This window comes from Ursus arctos, unplaced genomic scaffold (assembly GCF_023065955.2).
Source record: "Ursus arctos isolate Adak ecotype North America unplaced genomic scaffold, UrsArc2.0 scaffold_10, whole genome shotgun sequence".
Taxonomy (NCBI): domain Eukaryota; kingdom Metazoa; phylum Chordata; class Mammalia; order Carnivora; family Ursidae; genus Ursus; species Ursus arctos.
Genome location: NW_026622764.1, coordinates 50,123,179 through 50,143,392, shown reverse-complemented (window position 1 = coordinate 50,143,392; position 20,214 = coordinate 50,123,179). Strand labels below are relative to the sequence as shown.

At 43.9% G+C, this 20,214-nt stretch overlaps 1 protein-coding gene across 3 annotated transcripts in view; it reads left to right on the top strand.

The window, feature by feature from the left end:
* VWA8 (von Willebrand factor A domain containing 8) overlaps positions 1-20,214 on the top strand; it is a 336,953-nt gene that overhangs the window by 285,786 nt on the left and 30,953 nt on the right. For all 3 annotated transcript variants that reach the window (XM_026493342.4, XM_044381840.3, XM_044381841.3), the window contains 3 exons: positions 4,287-4,395; positions 7,510-7,666; positions 13,964-14,072. In XM_026493342.4, the coding sequence (XP_026349127.2) occupies positions 4,287-4,395; positions 7,510-7,666; positions 13,964-14,072 (375 nt within the window). The remainder of the gene's footprint in view (positions 1-4,286; positions 4,396-7,509; positions 7,667-13,963; positions 14,073-20,214) is intronic.

Genomic DNA, 20,214 nt, shown 5'->3' with positions numbered 1-20,214 from the left:
CGGCCCTGTTGTCCAATCATACCTCCAAGAGCAAACTTTTCTTCCAGGATTATATTCTGGCTATTTATATCATTTTATTGATGGTTTTTAAAAATCCTGAACTTAAGGAGGAGCCTAAAATATATGAGCCTTGCCCAGAATTACAAGGTTTTAGTGAGTCATGTCCCTTTCCTTCTCTGACTTTGGGTTGCTTTACTCCGGAACATTTTTATGAGTTATATTTTACAAGTTCCATGTTTTTTTCCATTTTAATTCATATGTAAAAGGATTTCTGGGATTACAGTTCTTAGGATTACGGCACACTTACCTAAAAGGAAGTAGATCGTGTCAGCGTGAGAAACACATCGAAGGTCTCAGCACATGCGTCCGTTTGCACTGAAAGTTGTAAGGATCTGGAGTGGCACAGTCGGTTATGTGTCCAACTCTTGGTTTCAGCCCAGGTGGTGATCTCAGGGTCGTGAGATTGAGCCCCTTGTCAGGCTCCAAGCTCAGCCTGGAGGCTGTGTAAGCCTCTTTCTCCCTACCCCTGCCCCCCTAAAATAAATAGATCAATCTTTTAAAGACATTGTAAAGGTCCATAATATTTGTGGTTTGGGGAAAATTTTGATCCATTTCAGTGACTATAGTAAGGTCTATTTCAGTAACTGGAATGATTTACGTAAGTTCTTTTTAGGTGAGACCAGCCCTCAAAGGAGATGCACTCCGGATCCCCAACACATACTTCAAAGTACTCAGTGGTTTATCAACTTTCAGAATGACTAGTGGCTCATGTCTGTCTGTGCCCAGGAAACAAGCTTCCTCAAATGATAGGCCTTCCCTAATATCTGTTTCAGTTTCTGTCCTGGCTTGGACTGTCTTAGACTTCCTGTCTTGTACTTTTTATGAATCATTGTCAATTCATGTAGGAGATGCCCTAAAATGCCTTTGAAAACCCTTTGGCAGATGTGCTAGAGAGCTACATTCCTGTGAGTATAATGGTATTCATACAATGACACAAAATTAGATAAACTTCCCAAAATGCTTTTTTTTTTTTTTTTTTAAGTAAGTGTCCTGGATTTTTGTGGTGTATATTTCTCTGGAATAAATCAGGTTTGGGCTGATGATTGTTTTTGTCAAGAATGTGTCAATTTTGAAACACCTCTAGACTCCCATTTGGGATTGGTTTATGGCTGCCTTGTTGGCAATGTAAGCAATGCCATTTCCCAGCAGATGGCCTGGAAAGACACAGGCGGCAAAGAACATACCAGTTCCTTTCTGCCCAGAAGTTTCATAGCCAGCTTTCTGCCTCCTGTTGGCCCACTATAGGTGTCTTCGCAACTCCAAGAGCATGATTTCAGAAGTCACTGAGAGGGGCAATTTGAGGGGCTTTTTCTGTTGTCTAATGCCGTCATTTTTAGTATTTGTTCTTTAGAGGCTCTTCTCTTGCACCAGAATATCTGGATTGTAGGAAATGTCTAAAGACGATAACTAATTTTTGATTGAAATAAAGTTACCAGACACATAAGAATTTGTTTTCTATTTCTCTTCTGAAGTTCTTTTATTTATTTATTTATTTATTTTTTAAGATTTTATTTATTTATTCGACAGAGACAGAGACAGCCAGCGAGAGAGGGAACACAAGCAGGGGGAGTGGGAGAGGAAGAAGCAGGCTCATAGCAGAAGAGCCTGATGTGGGGCTCGATCCCAGATCGCCGGGATCACGCCCTGAGCCGAAGGCAGTTGCCTAACCGCTGTGCCACCCAGGCGCCCCTCTTTTATTTATTTTTAAACAACATACCTGAATACACACACACACACACGTGCATACACGTACCCCAAGGTAAGGAATGATGCTCAGAATAGTTATTCCAATAATGCTGCATTGCTCAGACCATTTTTGGAACTTCATCTTTTAGAATTAGCCTAAAGAAGAGTCACAGCTCTAATAAGCAAACTAGTCTCATTATTACGTAAGCGTACCTGGTTTTGACTAAAACCCCAGCTTGAACACCTTATTTACCAGATTGGAATCAGAGCATCCCGACACTAGGTGGGATGGTAGAACTCATTTAGTTCAACTTCCGCTTAGTTCCTGATGAGAAAGTTGAGGGCCACAGAAGTTAATTGACTTGCCGACGGATACATAACAAGTTAGCAGTTTATACCAGAAATCAACTCTAAGTATCCTTTGGCTGTTTATTAAAAATCAAATTTAGTTTTAACACATTGATGCCACCATTAAAGATATTAAAGAATCATGGACTCTGTAGATCCTTCCAGAAGCAGTCCAGAAGTGTTTTGAGCAGTGACAGTATTGTTGTAATAAATGCATCTTTTAAAAAGCATATATTCTTACTATAGTGTGTCTTCATATGTAAGTTCCATTATATTTGTTTTTAAAAAACAGACTGTAGTTATAAGTTTTATATTAATTTCTTAAATTTATATAAATTGACATAGAGAACATCTCTAAGATGCTACAGAGAGCTCCAAACAGTATCTGCTGGGCTAAGGCAAGCTCGTCCTTGTGCTGCGCTGTCCAGTGAAATAGCCACTACCCACATGTGGTTATTTAAATTTAAATTTTAATGAATTAAGTAAAATTTGAAATTCAGGTCCTCAAGTACTCAGTAGCCACATTGGACTAATAGCTACCATATTAGATACCACAGATGTAAACATTTCCATCAGCACAGAAAATTTTATTGGTTAGTGGTGGTCTAGAATTCTTACAGCCAATATACATATATTAATTCACTGTTTATGTCTTATAATACCTCTGGACAAGTCAGAAAGTGGTGACAAGTTCTGGGAAAAATTTTTTTAAGTGTTTGTTTGTTCTCTGAATGTTTCTATCTATTCTGCATAGCTTAATTTTAAAAAGGAGAAAATATTTATTTTGACCCATTTTTAGAGCATGATTATGTGTGTGGAATTCATATAAATTGTCATGTCCTGGTTGCTAAATTTTCTTAAAGTATGCTAAAATTGTGGCCAAAATCTGTTACTGTTGCCAAAGCTATTGGCAGAAAGCTCTTTATGATGTTGTAACATTTGAAATTAACTCATCTGGACATAGACAAGGGAAGTAATGTTGAATTCATTCTTAATAGCTGTTTTATTTGCGAAGGCTCTAAATTACTTGCCTACCTTCATTAATCCAACATCCAGAATGAAAGTCCAGGCACTAACAAGGAGTGGGTTAGCTCCAAAGACTGATCTGGCATCAGGCTTCGGGTCCACCTGCAAGCCCCCTGCTCCACCCTCAGCAGTTAGAGAGCAGTGACCAATCCTCTGTGGCTTTCGTAGGCCCCATGGTACTTCGTGTTCTGCCAGTAATTCGTCTATAAGTCTTATTGGACAAATGAATGAATATTTGGTCTGGTCCGTCCTGAAAATCCTTACATTTGACAGCTGGCTTATAGGACTCATGAAGTGGGGCTGCTCTGAGTTTTTTGTATTGTGGAATGATATCTACTGAACTAACTTAGGATTGGAATTCTTGGGTGATTACCAGTCCTTTTGGTGAATCTGTGCTGAATGAAATTAGGGACCAGTGAGCCACAGGCTTTCACAGAGGAGAGCTAAAATGCAGCTTATTCTGTTTGCCATTGCAGGAACAGTAAATCCAGTTTTAAAATAAAGCTGAATTAGGAAAGCTACAACATACCATAATCAAATTAGAGAGGGTCCGGAAAATAAATAAGCAGTCTTTCGTGTCCGTGTGTATAATAATGTCACTGAAGCACACATAGATACATTTTCTATTTCTCTCTTCCATATATTTTATTCAAAATATTTCTCAGAAGACTGGGATTTCTTCGAAAATTAAATAGGTATATATATATATATATATATATATATATATATATATATATATATATATAAACATATATATGTTTATATATCTGCTGTTACCCAGTTGGAACAGCTGGGCAGTGATCCTTTTAAACCATCTGGAAAGTGTCGGTCTCTGGTGAGATCCACTGTCCCGGCTTCTGCTAGGTGTTGCTCCTGGTGTAAATGCTCGAGGCATGTTCTGCACCAGTAAAGTTCTGAAACTGTAACTCAGTCCACTTTCTTTTCTTTTTAAGGAATTTTCTTGAAAATTAAATGTCTCCTTCCCAACCAAAGGAATGTTAAATCTGATCAAATTCTTTGCCAGATACCAAGAGCATCTCTTGTGTCCTGTGGCCTGAGGTTATAAGATACCTTAAGGATTTAGGGGAAAAGAATTCTTCTTCCTGTCCTGCAGTGTCTGGTGTTGGTCATGAGAGAGTGATAATGTCTCAATTCTTCATTCGTAGATAACAATCAACAGGGACAGTGGTGAAGACGTGAGCTCCCCCAAGCACGGGAAGGAAGACCCAGACAACATGCCCCATGTGGGCGGCAATACGTGGGCTGGAGGAACAGGTTGGTAGCATGGGCGTCCTCCTGGGTGGAGCGTCCCGAGCCTTCCCAAGCCCACGGAAACTGCATATCACCCCTGAGAAGGCTCAGGACCACTTGCCTTCTCTGCCTCCCCAGTTAGTCAGCCGGACTGTGCTTTTGCCCTGGAGCCCAGCATGACATCAAGACACGGAAAAACTCTGGCATTTTGAGTCCCACAGACTCTACCACCCTGGGACCAAAGACCGTTCAGACCCTCCCAGGGTTGCCACATCAGGAAAAGGAGAAAATATTAACTCCCTGACAAGGCTGTGCTGAGGATTACATGAAATTATGATTATAAAGTGCTGAGCACGGGACCTGCTCTGAAGAATGTGTTCGTTAAAAATGTTAAGCCCTTCTTTTAAATCCTCATGCCCTTGGGATCACGCCAGCAATCTATAGTAAATCCTCTTGACCAGCTGACTGGGGAAAGAAATGGGCCTTGCCTTCCACATCTCAGAAGTGAGTATGTTGGGGATGCAGGATTTTGAGATAAAAGAGTGGGTTGCAGTTTGAACCGATGGCTGTGGTCCATTCCTTCCTCTTGGCCGCCTGACGGGAGCATTGTTCCCATGACTGCTGTCTTCCTCTTTCCTCTGCGGCAGCCGGGGCAGACGCAGCTGCCGGGCTGCAGGAATAGGGCCAGACTGTGTGCACTGTCTGATCTTATCTCGGCCGTGAGCCGGTGCTGGCACGAGCTCCCGACTTCACCTTCCCTGAGGATGCTGTGTGCCTCTTGGCCTCGACAGCCTCGGGAGGAAATGGGTTTCTGTGCTGAGACAATGTGCTATCAAATAGGCCTGGAGACTTCTTGCCTATTCTGTTTATTCATCAAGCATCAGCTTTAAAGAAAGCGTATTTTTAGAAATGTCCTTTGATCTTGAAATGTGTGTCAAGCCGGCAAGATTTCATCCATATGGAATGCATTGTGGAACGGGTGGGCCAGATGTAGGTTTTTCCCAGCGGTGGACGGCTCTGGAGCGGAGGTTCTCGCTTTTCATTCCGTTTGAATCGACTAGCTCACCTCTGTCCAGACTGAAGACCCTGTTTCTGTTTCCCTCAGTCTTTATTTTTCTATCTGTTGAATCTTTTTTGCTTCCGATTCTTTTTCTGTCATTCTCCCTCAGAATTCTCTACGTGGAACTTAGCTCTGACCCAAGTCACTTGATCCCTCTTTCATCATCAGAGCGCCTCCCTTGCGTGTCCTCCCGTATCTTCGGAGCTGATGTAGGGTGTCCAAGATCAGCTTCAAGATGATGCCTGGAAGTCTAAAACCTCTGACCAGCATTTTCATTTAAGTAGTACAAATTAAAGGCTCTCAGAAGCAGAGGTCACGAAGAGCTCCCCACTCATGCCCTCTCCACCCCAGTGTGACCTTCCTGAGGGTTCCTGTGACTTACGCTGAGCGTCGCTCATACCTGCCTCCGAACAGTTGTGGGTGCTTTCCTCTTCACCAAGACTGATGGCATCTTAGCGCCCAGGAAGTGTTAAGCACTAATCCGTGACCCACCCCTGCCGAAGAAGGACTTCCTATAGGAAGGGGGTCGGGTCACAGAAGCAGCCTTTCTACCTCTGGAGCTCATTGTCACTGTCCAGTTACTGGTCCCTGCTGCCTCCAGGCTGTCCCTGAGTGAGAGCCAGGAATCACACACGTCTGAGAAGGAATTTTCCACCCCCAATTTCTAAATAAGAGTGAAATCAGATGTGCTCAAATTGAAGGGTAAACATATGATCATTAATAGACTGTTCTCATGCTGTTTCCCAAAAGGAAGTGACCTGCCTGGACCCTGGTAAGGGAAGCAGTGCATACTGAGTTTTACTTTTAGTTTATTACATGAATTAAGGCTCCAAAGGAGAAAAGATAAATGTAACATCATTTAACCAAAGCCTGAAAGCTTTCAAAATTTCCACTTTATGCAACTTAGAAATACCCTCATTTTCTGTGACCAGAAGTTGTCTGAATAATAATAGTAAGAGCCACCCGCTTACGTAGTTCTTATTTCGCACCAGTACCGTTCTAAGCATTGTAGCCTCATGACAATGCCAAGAAGTAAATCATATTAGTATCTCCACTTTACAGATGAAGAGACCGAGACACAGGAACTTCCTTCAAGGACACACAGCTAGTGCGCGGGAGCAGGATTCAAACTCAGGCAGCCCAGTATAACTGTACGATGCTCTGCCGTATAACACTAGTATACGATACGATGTGATACGATACTTTCCCTCCAATGTGGAGCTCTCTTCTGCGTGCCCACGTTATGTGTGAATGAACAAAAGAAACTGATTGCTAGTATTTTCATCATTATAAAGCAGAGGTAATAAACTGGTAGCCCAGAAGCCAAACCTACCCAATATATGTATTTTGGGGGTCAGTACAGTATTTTAAAATAATTTGAATGTATTAAACAAGGCAAGCTTTCTCTAGCTAGCCAAGGGCCTCACCACTTCTTATAGTATTACCTACCTGGTCTTCCAGGCATTTAATTTATATTTACAACGTAACCAGTTTACACAGTATGACACAATGTACACTTACAAGCATGCAGACTTGGGTTTATAATGGAAAACTGTTCTACCCAAAGCCGACCGTCTCCTCTATCCTAGCTGTCTGCCTCTTATTTTAGGGAAAAATAAGGGAACATGTGAGGGACAAGGAGTGTTGCTCATTTAATTAACAAATACATGCCAAGTTATCTATGGAGGTCAAGCCACTCTTTAGGTACAAAGGTATAAAAATATATAAGATATAATCCCACCCATCATATAGTTGGTGAGAAAAGAAAAAAATAAATATTAAAGGGTAATAAATAGTGGCCAGGAGTGATGCCTGTGAGGTGGAGTCATCAGGTGAGGTGTCCTGGGATTTGGACTGACCCTTGAAATACGGGTAAACTTTGGTTGGATGGAGAAGAGAAAAGGCACTCTAAGCAGGGGGGTGGGTACCCTTCGTTTCCAGAATAAGGTCATTTGATATTTAATTACTAATTAGGTACAGTTAACATGCTTCACGGGACTGCTTTCAAGCCACGATCTGACTTTTGTCTTGTGGCCTGGGTCAGACTTACAACCTGGATTTTCACGGTTTCCTTCCAGGGGGAAGAGACACCGCAGGTCTGGGTGGCAAAGGAGGTCCGTACCGGCTGGACGCAGGCCATACCGTGTACCAGGTGTCGGAGGCTGAGAAGGACGCGGTTCCCGAGGAGGTGAAGAGAGCAGCCAGAGAGATGGGCCAGAAAGCGTTTCAGCAGCGGTGAGTGGGTCGCCGCTGCTCAGGCAGGGTGGCCGCTGTGGTGCCAGGTGGCAGCTGACCCTGAGCAGACCCGAGCCCTTGGGTTCTCCACCTCACGCAGCCTGGACTGCGACCCGTACCTCCCACCTCCCCAGCAGAGACAGCCCAGTGAACAGAATGCCTCGTTCTCTTTGCTTGATGTGGTCAGTTCAATGCATTGACCACATATAGCTCATAGAAAAAGGAACTGAGCCCATGAGAAAGGAAAACCAAATACACCGCCCATAAGAGAAATCATAAAGTTCAAATCACTCCATCCACATCCATTCCTAGGCCCCAAAGGGAATTTAGAAAAGTCTATGTGATGTTCCCTTCCTGCCCTCAGCAGTCTTGTATGTGGGGACGGGAGTGGTAAACATGGGCGCGCGTGCACACACACACACACACACACACACACACACACTCAGGTGCGGCAGTCCCATGGTACGAAGGCCGAGCCCCCTGCCAGTGCAGACGAGGATAAGTCAGTGAGGTGGGGCCTGAGCTCAGCCAGGGTTTGGATCTTCAGGAAGGGAAACCTAAATGAGCAGAGGCCCAGAGCAGGCCGAGCACGGTGTCTGTGGTGGCGAGAGCCAGCTTGCCTCTCCAGGAGAAAGACTAACAGCTGGGGGCGAGGCTCAATGTGGAGTCCCTGTCAGTGGGTGGAGGCCTTGCAATCCAGGCCCACAAGCCTGTGGCTTTTAGATGATCCGGAACGCATCTGGGCCACTTGGATTGGAACCATCTAAAAAATAAGAATGCACATGATGCTTTTACTAGACATCCACATGTGTCCTTTAGCTAAAAGCAAAAAATACCAAAGGACCGGCAATACCTCCTCCAGGACCGAGGAGACTGGTAGTGGTTTGGGAGGTGGCTTCACGTTGTTGTGCTCCATGGAAGGGGCTGGGTGCTGTTAGAAAAAAGCACGCTTTTTGTGTGTGTGTGAGTTCTGAAGTTCCTCCCACGCAGAACATCTGGTATTACGTTACACGCTGTGCTTACTTACACATCCTGCAAGTAAACAGCCCAGAACAATAGGGACAAGAATGCAGGCCCCTGCTGCCACACCCTCAGGAAAGCCTGCGCGGTGGTAGGAGCCTCGTGTCCCCAGCAGGTAAATAAGGCAAAAGTGTCCCTCCCCACCATTTCGCTGACTTCCCGGGAGACCTGGAACAATGTGTTTACCCTCACTGTGCCCGAACTGGCTCTCGTGGAGATAGGTGACTTTCCTCCCTCCTCTCAAAGAAGTTGGGGAACAGATAACTATGTTAGAAATGAAAGCAGTTTCAACTTCTCAAGAAAAGATGGGAGGAATGCTGTGTGAAAGATCTTGCTAGGATTCGAAGACTGCTCTTCAGTCCATAGAAACGATGAAACATCCATTTAGGAAAAGAACCGAAACATGAGATATGCCTCATTCTCCCCTCACCAACTAATGAGTTCCTGTGTTGCCATACTCAGAGTGGTCTCAATTTTTGCACAAGTGGACAGATAGAGTGCTTTGACACATGTAGTTTGTGGGGAGGGAGAAAGAGCTTTCAGTAGTGCTTGGGCACGAGTATACAACTCGTTCTCTGATTTCCGTAATAAGGATAAGGGGCCTGGTTCTACTCACCACCGTCCTGCAGGGGAGGGAAGTCAAGGAGCATTTGTGATACTAAGGCAAGTAAATTTAGTGGCTGTGGGAGAGGAAAGGGAAGAAATAGGGAAAGGAGAAAGAAAACCATACACCTCTGCTAATTACCGCAAAGAAGAGTCTAGTCCAAGTAAAAGAGAAGACCATAAGGTGGTTGAAAGACAGGAGGTGAACAAGAGTATGAGAAAGGAGGGGAAGAAATAAAAACACATGAAATCCTGAGACATTCAGGGCGTAGCAAAACACAGAGAGCAAAGAGGGTGCTTTCTACTTTCATGTAGTAAATACTCCTATTTGGTGAGTATCCAATTTAGTATTGTTGAAGATTCTCTTTAAACTTTTTATTATGAAACTTTTCTTTTTTTTTAAAGACTTTATTTATTTATAAGAGAGAGAGAGAAAGCAAGCAGGGGGAGCAGTAGAGGGAGAGGGAGAAACAGGCTCCCCACTGAGCAAGGAGCCCGATGTGGGGCTGGATCCCAGCACCCTGGGATCATGACCTGAGCCAGAGGCAGGTGCTTAACCAAATGAGCCACCCAGGTGTCCTATTATGAAACTTTTCAAACATAAATAAAAGGAGAGAGAAACATGTAGAGAACCCTATGGACCTGTTCTCCCAGCTTCAAGAAGAAAACTCTGGCTCCACTCCCAGTCCCCACCCCTGGATTGTTTTGAAGCTAATCCAAGATGTCCTATCTTTTCACTCTAAATACCTCAGAGTATATCTCTGAAAGATAAGAACCCTTTTAAAAAAAATAGAAACACACAATATGACTATCATGTCTTTAAAAAGTAATAATTCTTCACTATCATCAAATACTCTGTTTTAAAGCTATTTTGTAACTCTTGGCATATGCAGAATGAGGTCAGGTCCCCCCATTTATGCTTTATAGTGGCCTGTACCTTTTCTCTATGCTTCTTATCACTCTTTCATCAATGCTTTATTCAGAGACTGGCTAACACTTCATTCAGAAGCTGGCTAAAACCGGACAGGGTGGGGGGCTGGGTGAAACGAGTGATGGGGACGAAGGAGGGCACGTGCTGTGAGGAGCACCGGGTGATGTATGAAGTGCTGAATCACTATATATTGTACACCCGGAACTAGTATCACACTGTATGTTAACTAACTGGAATTAAAATAAAAACTTAAAAAAAAAAAAAAGAAATTGGCTGAAACCAGAGTGACAGCCAGACCCATCCATCAGCCTGGAGGTGCCCCATATTGCCATAAAGAGCCTAATACTATTGAAAGGCTCTTGTCATCATCAGAATAGCCTCTAGTTAGCATTCATTTGTATCTGGATTCCAGCTCAATACCTCTTTCCATACATCAAGAACTGACTGATACTATACACCCAAAACTCACATCGCATGCTGTATATTAATTAACTGGAATTTAAAGAAAAATTTTGAAACAAAGGCTTGATTCAGGAAGACTAACAGAGGTAGACAAGCATAAGACATGCGGAAAGCAGGACAGAAAACATTAAACCAACGAAACATGAATGAAATTGATGGTGAGGTGTTTTCCGCGCCTAAGAGGGCGTTCGAGGTGGGCGCAGCTGTGGAAGGTGTACCCCCTACCATTTGTAAAATGAATCAGTCTTACACAGTAGGTCTCAGCTTAGGTTTGTTTTCCTCATAACTGATCCAAAATTATAGTATTTAAGTCTGACCTATAAGAAAAGTAAAACGAGAACCAAAATTCCCAGACTCTTACGTAACAATAAATATACCCTTTAAAAATATACTGTGCCAACAAAATGCAGTTAGTCCACATAGATTACTAGGATGTGAAGCAGCTGTGCCCTGAAGTTTTGATCAGGGTTAAAGCAGCAAAAAGACATATTTCCAGCTAGTCTTGTGGGCTTTGAGAGTATTAGCACCAGGAAGCTTATCTGATCCAGAGGCTAAAATTTCCTATTTTCTTTCCCCATTCCCTGCGTCAGTCTTCATCTTTCAGAATTTATCAGCTTTGAACACCTTGTAGGTGATCTTTCTGAAAGCTGACACAACCTGGAATATGATTTCCAGATTTCTTCATAATTAAAACAGCATGTGGTGTGTTTTTGGGTGCAACACGATCGTGCCAGAGCTAGCCTTATAAGTGGAGCTGATTCTGATCTCGCTGCAAAGACCAGTCTGCCCAAGGTGACCTACAACTGCCTGACTCCTTTCTTGATGCGTGTGTGTGTGTGTGTGTGTGTGTGTGTGTGTGTGTGCGTATGTATTTTTCCCCCTGCTAAGGGCAGGCTATATCCACATTTTTTTTCTAACCTCCCTTTGGAAAAGTACTAATCTCCCTTCTTTGGGAAAGAGCATATTAGCTTCCTGTGTGTGGAGGGGGAAGTAGCATATCCTGCAATACTCATGGTGCCCAGCTTCTGTCAGCCTTGATACTTGAGACATAACTTAATCTAATGAAAATTTATTGAGAGTTTTAAGAGATTGCCAAAACCAAACATAAGAGGTATTGTTAGGAGGTCAAGTCCTGTGCACGTATTCCTAGCTGTTCTTCAGAGCAGAACGTAAATTAGATTTAGAAGGTCCCTTTGGCATGTCACCTTGGGAAACACCATTCAGCTATTATTTACCTTTTGATAGTCAGTGTTTTCAAAGTGCTATCTAACAGCATTTGTTGAGTGCTACCATGTGCCAGGCGTTGTGCTAGGTACTGGAGATTCAAAGAAAAAATAAGACTATTTTTTCTCCCAGAGGAATAAAAGAGAAAATATCCATGTAATGAATCACAAGTAATAAATATATTTTTCATTAAATTTTTGGTTTAATTATACACACATGTGCATATGCATTTTTGTGTACTAGGTCTCGATATAAAGCATATTTCCTTCTGTGAAAATAGTTTGGAAAACACTGCGATAGAGGGAAATAGACATATCTAGTGAAAGCCATAATGTGCAGAGTTGCATAGTAGATATCTACGGAAGATTCATGAGTGGGAACGATCAGTTTTACCGGAGGGATCAAGCAAGACTTCATTCAGCGGGATCTCTCGAGCTGAGTTGGTATCAGCTAACCCCCCGGGTGGCAGGGCGGGAACTGCAGATCTGCCCGTGGCAGTGGAGGCCTAACGTTACATGATTCTAACAAGCCTCCACCACTCTGCCCTGTGCTGGGGGCATTCTCCCCGGCGCTTGGCCTGACATGGAGGAATAGAGACCGTTCACTCTCATTCAGCGTTTGGGATTTCTGTTCCAGCCCAAGAAGATAAATCTGTATTTGAGATAAGAGTTTCAGCTATGGACCTGGGATCCATACGTCCCACACCGTTCACATGCATACACGCACGTGTGTGCACGCACAGCGATTTAGAAGACTGTGCTGTTGCTAGGCTCTGTCGATGTACGTTCATTAGTGCCTGTCCTAGGATCAGCACCTTTACAGTTACCGAAACTTATAGAAACATGTGATCAAATTAGTGTATTATGGATACAACCCTGTAAAACCCACGAGAGCCTCACTCGGTGAATGAACCTTCTCCTTATGATTGGTTTAAGATGTTGCACTTTAAATAATCCTGAGTCTTATTTTATTTCAGTCATTCATTTCATTCCATTTTGAGCACCTGTTAGGTGATAGGTACCATGCTAGGCACTGTACACGTAACAGTGAGGGAGACTCAGTCCCTCTCCTAAAGGAGCCTAGTTGGGGAGACAAGCAGCCGATGGGTATAGCAGGGGTAGGAAATGCTCTGACAGTGAGAAGCACAATGTGCTATGAGAGCACAGAAGACAGACCTGGGATCAGTGCAGGCTTCCTCGAGGTGGTCCTCATCGATTTGACTCTTGAAGAGGAAGTGGGAGTTATAGGCAAAGAGGTAGAGAAAGGAAGTGCCCAGTGGGGGAGCAGCCGAGGCAGGAGCGCTGAGAGGTGGGTGTGCCGTGTGTTCAGGGGTCTCTAAGGGCACTGGTGGGGCTGCGCTGGAAGCTAATGAGGAAGAACGAGCAAAAGGAGCACTGCGCTAGCAGCCTAGGACTTCAAAGCCACAATCATATGAGGACACAATTATCCTGTTAAAAGTACACAGCAACTTCAGAAACCTCTTGTATTCTACATAGCAACACGCTAAATTACATTATTGGGGCCTGAACTGCTATCTTGGTCAACCAAATATCTGTCCTTGGTCTCTAAAAGCAAGCCACGGAGCTCTTCTAGGAACCTGCCACATGAACTGACCAGCTGCCAACATCGTGACACGTCTTTGGGTTATGGCAATGGTTTGCTCTGGAGCTGACTCACTGGCTCATGAGAGCCAATTGTGCGCCTTTCTTTCCAAGTCAGTGCTCGGTGATCTTACTGTTAGTAGCTTGGAATTGATCACGGGGGGAATATTTACACCACCGAAATCAGCAAATACTATACATCAGGGCTTTTTGTTTATTTGGTTCAGTTTGCTTTGTTTGTTCTGGAAGGCTCCTTGTTCACCACGTACCAGCCCCCCGCTAGATATTTTCTTCCTTTGAAACTCCTAGCTGGAGACATTACTTCTTGCCTTTCCTCCTCCAAGGCAAGCTCAGTTACCAAGGACCTTGCTACAGTTCTAGCAGCAGATGAATAGAAGTAAAAGGCCACATGTACAGGATATCAGCTGTTCTCTTTTCCACCCCCTCTGGTTTCAGGTTAAAGGAGATCCAAATGAGTGAGTACGATGCCACAACGTATGAAAGGTTCTCAGGTGCTGTTCGACGGCAGGTGCGCTCCCTTCGAGTCATCCTGGATAATTTACAGGTAATCCCTCCATCAGTGGACTAAGAAAATAATCTGGGCCCAAAGCTGGACCCATCCCAAAGCTCTTGGAAAAGTTATCCAAACCCTAATCAGACAGTCAGAAAATATCAGTGCCAGAAATGTTTTAGTAAGACTGTGGATCACTCCATGGCCTTCTCAGGTGAGCTCTCCAAGGAAGAGTATTTGACCCCACCTGTGCAGAAAGCAATAATTTGACTAGCAACCCTAGAAAACACTAGACTTCCTGATTTCCCTCATATAAGATCTATGAGCATCCCACCTTAACTAGAAATTCGCAGGTAGAATTCTCTTCCTACAGATCATTTTCCTGTCATTGGCTATAGAGACAGAGGAGCATTTTGGGTTGTCCAGACTGTGCATTCTCTGTGTCTCCTGGCATCTCCTCCTGTTCCCCCTACCCTGCTTTGCCTGCTATTTTTCAGTTTTAGACTGTGGTTGTCTCAGAATCAGTTAATACTGCTCTTGTCCCTTAAAATGCTGATTAAGATGCTTCAATATTTCCCAAACAAAGACTTGTTATTTTTAGAATTTGCTTTTAAAAAAATGCATAGGCAAATTGAGTGAACAAAGTAACATGGAAAGATTGGATTTTTCTCCAGTGAAGACACTCACTTTACCAGTGGTTATCTCCCTGGGCAGTAATGGCATCTTCTGGGTGATCTCCAGGGCAAGGCAAAAGGTGAAAAAGAGCCAAAATGAACAGTTCATAGGAAATGAGGGTGATGAGAGGCAGTGCTTATGCCAAGACTGAAGAATGAGTGCTTTAGTCAGCCAGTCATTTCTTAAGTTCTTGATGCACACCAGACATTAGGGCTAAAAAAAAAAAAAAAAAAAAAAAAACAGCCCCTGCCCTCAAAGAAGCCACTCAGAGACAAATAGGCAAAGGATTTCTTACATTCTCTAGAGAAGTGTGTGCACAGTACTGTGGAATGAACGAAGAAGGGCTTCGTGGAGGATGTAATGCTTGAGTTCACACTTGAAAGATGCTGAGAATTTTCCAGATGGTTGAGGAGTCAGGGTGTTCCAGACATAGGACACAGGATGGACAAGTGCAGGTTGTTCCGTGGGACCAAGAAGAGCCTGTGTGTGGTAGGGGACAGTGGCAAAGGAGAAGGTTATCAAAATCACAGAGACGTTGGGGTGCCTGGGTGGGTCAGTCAGTTGAGTGTCCGGCTCTTGATTTCGGCTCAGATCATGATCTCGGGGTCTTGAGATCAAGCCCCATGTTGGGCTCCACAGTCAACAGGGAGTCAGCTTGAGATTCTTTCTCTCTCCCTCCCCTCTGCCCCCCTCTTTCTCTCTCTCTCTCTCAAATAAATAAATCTATTTTAAAAAAATCACAGAGACCAGATCACAATCTGGCCTTTGTTTCCATGATGACATGCAGACAACGTTGAGGTTTACCCTGTGTACAAATGGGCCATTAGATTATTCACAATACCAGAGAGGAGTACGAGAATACATTTTTAATTGAAGGAATGAGAATCCTCATCTGGTATTAGTTTGGTATTCACTGGGCACCAGGCTCTGGTTACTTTCACAAACATCACCACATTTAATCCTCCCATCAGCCCTTTAAGATAAATGATATTATGTTCACCAGATCAGCCAAAGGAAGAAAAAGTAGACCCACTTCTGTGACTTCTTCAAGTAGGACACCAGGTAAGCCTGGGTTAGAGTTAGGGTTACCATTAACGAATGACTTCTGCTAAAGGCAACAGTGATGAGACCAGTATCAGAAACTGTGTCCAGTTTGGCTTTCTGCCCTCAAAGAGAGATGTGAAAGAGAACTGTGAAGGGCTCAAAGAAAAGCAACAAATAGATTAAACGGATGGAAAACAAGAAATTGGCACCTATCAAAAAAAAAAAAAACCCATAAAGGAATCAGGGTTCATAACTTTCTAAATATTCTCAAATAGAGTAATTGTTTTAAGGATGTTTTTATTCTCTTCTTCCCTGGAAATCTGAAAAAGAGAAACTAGGCTTCAATAATAGCAAGAAAGAGTTTTAAAATATAAGAAAGGGAATAAAAATGATGTAATCCTTGGATGAGAACCTAAAACGGATGTAGAACTCCATCTCTCCACATACACGAGCACTTTAATAGTAGCAGGCAGTTACTGAGCAATCGCGTGTGCCAGGCGTTCCACTAGACGCCTTGCGTTAGCAGCAGCGTTGCCACCATCTCTTCCCTCACCATCGTCAGCGTCAGCATCGCGTGGTGACTAAGAGCACCGGACAGCCTGGGTCCCGTAAAGTGCAATGACAGATCATAGAGCAGTTTGTGCAGATTGACTCGTGATACGCACAAAGCGTGTAAAACAATGCCTAGCACGTAGCATTCTCTATGGAAGAGTTTGTTTCATCGTTACTTCCATAGTTGTTGCTAATATTCGTCAGCCTGGACTGCAAGCCAGACACCCAGTTACATACTTCACATTCATTCATTGTGCTGGTGAATCCTTAGGATAACCAGACAGAACGATTTTCTACATTTGACAGAGAAGGAAGCGGAGGTCTGTAACCTATCTATTCTCACAATCTTATGAAATGTAGCTATTTGGTTCCCGTTTTGTACTGAGGGAGCTGAAGAGTAGAAAGATGTTGTGACTCGGCCTGGGTCATGTGGCCAGGGAAGCAGGCATCTGAGCCCGAAGCTCGGGTCCCCGTTACCTGTTAGGCATCTGTACCCACTGCCAACCGTACAATTCTCTGAGAAGAATCGTTCTCACATATACCCGTAAAGCATTTTGCGTCATTATCTGGATGCCAACACAGCATTTTCAAGTGTTTCCCTTATTGAATACATGTATTTTCAAATCCACGGAAGTGTTATTCTCAGGTGGGCCTTCTAGTCCTCCATGTAGACAGTTAAAAACACAGCTACTGGCCAAGGATAGACAGGGCCTCGGGTGGAATATGAGTCTTTAGGTTGTAACCAAAACAAGAAGGCTTTGTTTGGTCCCCCTTTCGCCACCGTCTACCAGTCCTGTGTGGCTCTGATTGACTAATAGCTCCCAGCTGTGTTGAGGTTGCTGTGTAATCCCGGTAACCATGGGTGTTTCCTTGGTGAACAGCAGAAAGTCTGGCCAGGAACTAGCAAATCATCGTTAGAGATGACTTCTCGAAGTACAGCTTCAAGCCCACGCACTGATTGCGGGTGGCAGGGCTGAGATGTGAAGAAAGGGAACGTCGGTGCCGCTCCTGTTAACGTCTGCTTCACCGCACGCGTCTGTTGCCACTCCTGGCCTTCCCAGCTGAGAGAGCCGTCACCGGTGACCTCTCTTTGCTTCGTGACTGGATTCTGTATGGGATATCGTAGCGTCCTGGTTATTGGACCTTTTATGAATCAATAGCAAGAAGTTTCTTTTTCAAATAGAGTCTATCATAACTTCAATTATACTTGGTTCAGAATCTGCATGTCTCCAGCATTGCCTGACAAAAGAAAATATCCATTCCACGAAAAGCCACTGATTGTAATCATATCTTCTCTCCAGCATTTTGCTGATCTACAATCAGTAATTTCATTCTCAGGCTAAACTAAATTAGCCTTTCTCTGATTGCTTTGGCTAGCATGATATCTCCATGAACCAACAATTATGTTCTTTTTTTTTCCTTGAGTAGTTTAAAATGAGCTTAGGTTGAGATAAACAGTGTTTTTGAACATTGATGTGTGACGTGCACTGTGCTTGGGCAGTGAGGGCACAGAGATTCATGGGATACTGTCCCTGTCCTCCAGAAGGCTATAGTTTTGAGGAGTGGGAAAGACAGTCACCCAAACAGATCATTTCGGTTAAGTATGATAGGTGTCTAGGTGGACAGATGCATAGAATGCAGTGGAAGCCAGAGGAAAGGGATTCTAGGATAGATTTTTCAGGAAAGGATACATGAGCCGGCTTTTGAAGGGTACATGAGTATTCACCAGTTAAAGGAGGGCGAAAACAATGCCCCAGCAGAGAACATGGCGTAGACGAAGGCATGACACTGCGGTCTCGGGTGCGAGCTGAGGGCTGTTCAAGTGTGAGCAGGATTCCACTCAGTGTCAAATGCACACAAGGACTTGGGCTAAGAGGCAGGTAGGTGCCGGGCAAGGAATTTAAACTTTATTCTGAGCACCCACTTTATTCATATGTAAAGAATGGAAGGCATTTCCCCATTCCTTTTATTCAATTCGGAATAACTGTATTTCATCCAGTCAACGTCCGTCGAATATCTCTTTTGCCTAAGGTTTCTTGCCTTCAATGACTAACTTAAGAAAGAAGATATGCGAGTAGCTGTAGTAGGACACAATACCGTACAGGCCACGGCCGCGTTTTAAATCAAGTGTGTGTCATGTAGGCAAATGTGTGAGCAATTTCTAGGCTGCGCAGTTAGGGAAAACTCAGAGGAAGTGCCATTTGAGCTGGACCATGAAGGGTGAGCATGGTTTCAATTGGGAACTCTTCTAAGGATGCGGATGGAAGGACAGTCTTGACCAGAGCTTCTCAAGCCTTCTGTGGAGAGAGGCCAGGTTTTTTTCGTTGACCATGAACTAATGCTTTTATAAAATAAAACAGAAATGAATTACTGAAAAAGATATAAAAATGAACATATAGGATACAAAACTGTGTTATTCAGTTTTAGATTCAGCAAACAAAAAGCACTTTGTCAAATTGCCATACCAGTTTTTAGATGCTTACTGTTCACTTCTGTAACTTATTTCATCATGGACCAGTAGCAGGTGTTACTCACCAAAGGCAGTGTGCATAGCTCTGGTCTAGACAGAAGGAACCTATGGGCAGAGGAAGAAGCCTTGAATACAAGGCTGTTTGGAGAATGACAAACAGTCCAGAAGGACTAGAGTTCAGAGTTTGGGGATGGAGCTGAGGGCAGTGGGTAGTAGGAGAAAAAATGAGGGGAAGGTGAACCCCCAAGGACCTTGAACACCATGCTGACTGTATTCCATAATCAGCTGAGGAGTGTGAACATGACTGAGAAAGGGAGTCGTATCGTTGTATCTTCTTTCGGAGGCTTCATAACCTCCTAACCATGGAGAGAGAAAGGATCAGAGAAGAGAGAGGTGGGGAAACCGGAAATCAAATCATTAAAATTACTTTCGGTATCCAGGTAAGAAGTGATAGGAACCTGAGCCAAGGTAATGGAAGTGAAAATGGAAAGGATGGGGCAGTTTGGAGGTAGGACGGGAAGACAGTGACTGATTGAACGTGAGGTGAGGGAAATGGTGAGGTTTTCAAGCCCTAGAGAACAGCAATAGGGAAGCCAGGAAGAGGAGAGGCTTGTGGAGAAAGCAAATGTTTGGTCTGGACGTTACCATGTTTTCTCACTGCTGGGACACCTACGTAAAAATGTCATGCATGATATTTGAAGATTTTAAGATGTGAATCTGGAGTTCAGGGGCAAGACTAGGACCAGATAGGTTGCGTATCTGTATACATATCTATGTCTGCATTCTTAAGGTCATCAGTGTAGAGCAACAGCCCAAGCCAAGAGAAAAGGTGTGTCGACTAGGATGAGAGTACAGAGCAAAGGGAGAGGAAAGGTGGAAACAGCCACATCGAGGAATGTCTGCATTTCGGGGAGAACCGTAGAATGCCAGTTACTCTTTTTAGCACCCAAATGGCTCGTCACTCAGCACATAGCGTTAGTGCCCAGGAGGGACAACTTCAACCAAGTGCAGCCGAGAAATACAGTCCCAACTTCTAGGCTGCTTGAGCACGGGCCTCTAACTCGGTCTTCGTCGGATGACCATGAACATGTTAAAATAACAAAATCCTGTAAACAGTGAAAAACCACATGACAGTAGAAATTAGGGAAGAGTACTGGTAACACGCAGGAAGCTTTGAAGGATTTGTGCTGAATGGAGTGTGATGAGACCCTGTGGATGACAGTACTAGCGACAACTCAAAAACCTCCCTAAGAAAGAGCGTTACTAGCCAGGAAGTGCACGAAACCCAGGAGAATCAGATTGGCCTCCCTTACATGGAGAGGCGGGGAATAGAAGCCGGAGCCCTCAAGTTGGCGAGCAGCAGATCACCTGACCTCCCTCTTGGCGCGGCCAAGCAGCAACACCGGGAGCAGTGGGGGTGGGGAGGTCCAGATTTTAGGCCGTGGCTACAGCAAA